Source organism: Oryzias melastigma, unplaced genomic scaffold, assembly GCF_002922805.2.
Source record: "Oryzias melastigma strain HK-1 unplaced genomic scaffold, ASM292280v2 sc00300, whole genome shotgun sequence".
NCBI lineage: Eukaryota > Metazoa > Chordata > Actinopteri > Beloniformes > Adrianichthyidae > Oryzias > Oryzias melastigma.
In genome coordinates, this window is record NW_023416913.1 from 21,366 (window position 1) to 25,164 (window position 3,799).

The 3,799-nt window shown below is 39.0% G+C and overlaps 1 protein-coding gene across 1 annotated transcript in view; it reads right to left on the reverse strand.

Annotated features, from left to right (window-relative positions):
* The window catches only part of LOC118598289 (NACHT, LRR and PYD domains-containing protein 12-like), a gene marked incomplete at its 3' end in the record, with an annotated part of 17,572 nt that extends 14,719 nt beyond the window's left edge, over window positions 1-2,853 (reverse strand). The window contains 1 exon segment of the mRNA XM_036210918.1: window positions 2,682-2,853. Coding sequence (XP_036066811.1) covers window positions 2,682-2,851 — 170 coding nt within the window.
* Between the last annotated feature and the right edge of the window lie 946 nt (window positions 2,854-3,799).

Here is a 3,799-nt window from a genome sequence, read left to right on the forward strand (position 1 = left end):
CAATCACCTCAGTTTTGTTTTCATTTAGGCCAAGAAAGTTTTCTGACATCCACAGCTTGACTTCAGCAAGGCAGTCAATTATTGCTTTTATGCTGCGGTCTGGTCCCTTGCATATAGGGACATAATGTGGAGGAACAGGATTCTGCATCTGGGACAATCAAGGATGACGGAAACACCACTGACAGTATCTGAGAACTGGACCGAGTCAGTATGATGTCACCCATAGAAAATGACTGGCTTCTGGCTCCAACCAAAATGGAGTCAAATGAATTCCCGTGTATTTTCATGGTCCAGATGTTTGGTCATTTTTGTTGTGAATTGTCCTTCAGTCACACCAGCTTCAGGTTTGTCACAGTCGTCTTCATTTCAGTGAATTACCTTCAGTCTATTTCAGTGTCTGCTTTTCAGTTCTTCCTTGTCAGATTATCTGATCTGTTTTGACACTCCTTTCTTGATCCATTTTTTTGTTCATGTTTCATTTTATTTATTAAATGTTTGAAGTTTCTGCCTCCAAGCCCGGTCTCCTGCACTTTGGGTTCTCCACCACCTATTCCAGACAGGTGGAGTCAGAATGAAGGGCGCTTCAAGACACTTGCAAAATGCAAGGAAGTTTCTATGTTCACCATCCCATCAGGTCCTAGTAAGTTCATCATCAGTGACGTCTCTGCAGTCTATGAGACCAGGAGAAGCTGTTTCCATGGAGACCATGCAGGACAACTGGGTTTTTGCATCACAACTTTGTCTCTTCACTAAAGATTAACAGATTCAACAGTTTTTCAAAATGTATCTCACTTTAATTTTTCACAATAAAACTTCAGGGAAATACATTGTTTTACATTGTTATTTGAACAAATAATAAATCTTACTGACACCGTGTCAAAGAACTGCTTGTATTTTTTTTATAGCAAAGATAAGTCATTTAATTTGCTGTATATTTATATAATACTGTTTATTTACCTTTTTTAAAAATCCTATGAAAGACGAATCTCTAAATGCTCAGGAAGAATTTCATTCTTTTTTTATTTATTTGTTTTTTTAATAAAGTTAATTGTTCAAGTTTGATTTATAAATTAAGATTCCAGTATTTTCACTTTTACAGCAAATGAATATCGTCATTATTGACCTTCTTGATCACTAATAATCGTATCTAATATTCTAACAGTGGTGGGCCGTCAGGGCCTGCAAGGCCTTCTCTGCTGGCTTAAAAATATCTAAATCACAGACTGATATTAATTATATTTTGTCCATGAATACGTATTAAATCATTCCAAATGGTCTGTCCGCTTCCTTTCATTGCTAGACTCCTGGTTGCGCTGCTTCCAGACGTATATTTTCATATTTAAGCATTTAACCAATCACATTTCAGCACTATTTGTTGCTAGGGTTAAAGAAATCTGCCTGGAGGCCTTCACAATCCGTTCTGTGGGCCCTGTAGCATAAAATAAATGTCGATCAAACTGTTGCTTCAACCAATCAGATTTGGAGTAGGCGACACCAAGGCCCTCTAGCAGGCGCACGGAAACGTCAGCATTTTCACACGCGTTGATTGGATAGTCAGAGAATGTACTAGCCAGAGCTAGCATACTGCATCTGTAGCGACTCAGCGAGCTCTACAAGCAAATATATTGAATTTAATAGCTGTTTTGTCAACCCACAATGGCTGAAGGAGGAGAAGAAATGGATTTAGTTGCAGACTGTCAAAGCCATTTTCAAGACGGACTTTTCAAGAAAAGCTGGACATGTTAAGCAAGGTCGGGCAACTCCGAAGCTATCAAGCTTGTCACAACCAGGAAAAGGATTTGTCCACCACTTTCAGTCCACTAACTACGAGCGGTACTCCTGGCTCACAGGCTCTGAGGAACGCAGTAAACTGTATTGCTGGGAGTGCTTGTTATTTCCCTCTGATCGGCATGGTGTTGGGAGCCACACTGGATTTGAGAATTTGTCTCTCCTTACCAAGGCAGCAACGAGGCATCAAAGCACCACCGGACACTTACAAGCAATGGTGCTCTCCAAAACCTTTGGGGAAACCAGAGTGGATCTACAGCTGAGCGAGCAAGTGTGCAGGGAAACGGAGCTCCATAACGAAAAGGTGAAGAAAAACAGGGAAATCTTGAAAAACCTGATAGACTGTGTCACTTTTTTGGGCAAGCAGGAACTTTCATTTTGGGGGCACGATGAAAGCGCTGGATCCACAAACAGAGGAAACTACGTGGAGCTTCTTTCTCTCATTGCTGAGAGCGACACGGATTTACATTACCACCTGTCCACTAATAAAGTGTTTAGTGAATATTGTAATTTTATCAGGTTATTTTTTAATGCTTTTTTTATGTGTGTCGCAGTTGTACCTGCAGCAGAAGTTTTATAGCCATAAAATAGTTATTGAGGGTTGGGTTGATTCAGATGGAGCACTACTGAAGGCCTAGGTGTTAAATGCACGGCCCGTCACTGTATTCTAATAATGAATACATGATGAAGAAGATAATAATGAAGAAGATGTAAAGAAACATTCAAACATGAGATCTTCTGTCACAGTGAAAGGACTAAAGCTCAGAAGAAGAAAACAGCTTTTAGCATGAAGATGGTCAGCATGCAGCAGGAGAACATCAGCCTCATGTCTGCAGTTTAACACAACTTTGTCATCATATTGATCTGAACAAAACTCAAACATGGAGTCTGACCTCAGAGTCTGCAGTCTGCAGTCTGGACTCTCCAGAAAACCACGCAGATGAAGAAATCCGGAATCCTGGATGTTGTTCCCGCTCAGGTCCAGTTCTGTCAGTCTGGACGGGTTGTTCTTCAGAACCAAACCCAGAATTTCACAGCTGATCTTTGACAATCTGCAGAACATCAACCTGAAATCAGACAGAAAAGTGTGTTCAGGAGCAGTGATGACAGCTGGAGTTCCAGCAAATAAACAGAGTTTGATCAGATTTACAAGATCATTATTGAAACAGATCAGTTTCAGATCAATCATCATCACACAATCAACTCAACTGATGAGGAAAATATCAAACAATCATCAGTTTTTTCAAACAGCTGTAGAGCTTTTCTAGATTCTCTTTTTCATCAGTTTGTCAGTAAAAAGTTCTTTTCTAAACCTGAACTGATCTCTTCCATAAAGACTGACTGAATATTGAAACTTTGCTGACTCAGCAGAAAGAGTAATGTGTAATGACAAACTGAAAGATCAATATTAGTGGTTGCTGCTGAATTTGCACATTTCATCCTGACACAATGCTCCAACTGCACATCCAAGCTGCTCAGACTCTCTCTACGTTTGTCAGCACATACAGTATCTAGGTGAACAACTGTTCTATTTGATGAAGCTAAACTAAACATCACATAGAAGCGTCTGATTGATGAACACCTTTACTCAATCCTGAGGATTTCCTCAGCTCAGAGCCTGACCCCAAACATTGATGAACCTGAACCAAAGATGAGACACCATCAAGTATCAGACTCAGACAAGTGAAATTCACAGAGTATTACATTAAAAAAGTCTGTTACATTTTTATATTTGTTACTGCAAGACGTGTGATTTTTCCTTTGTAAGAAGTATTCTTGTCTGTGTACCATAGATATTTGTATTTGATTGTTTTGATTTGAATGGACTCAGAAAAAAGCAGATGAGAACCATAAAAAAATGATTTGGTTTATTTTTTTTATTTTTCGTGTTACTATTAGAAATCAGTGATAGGTTAGGATCATGGAGCAGAACATCAATGCATTTTCAGTGTATAATCATCAACTTTTATATTTGCATTTATCTTAAAATTGAGGAATGTTCCTTAAATAT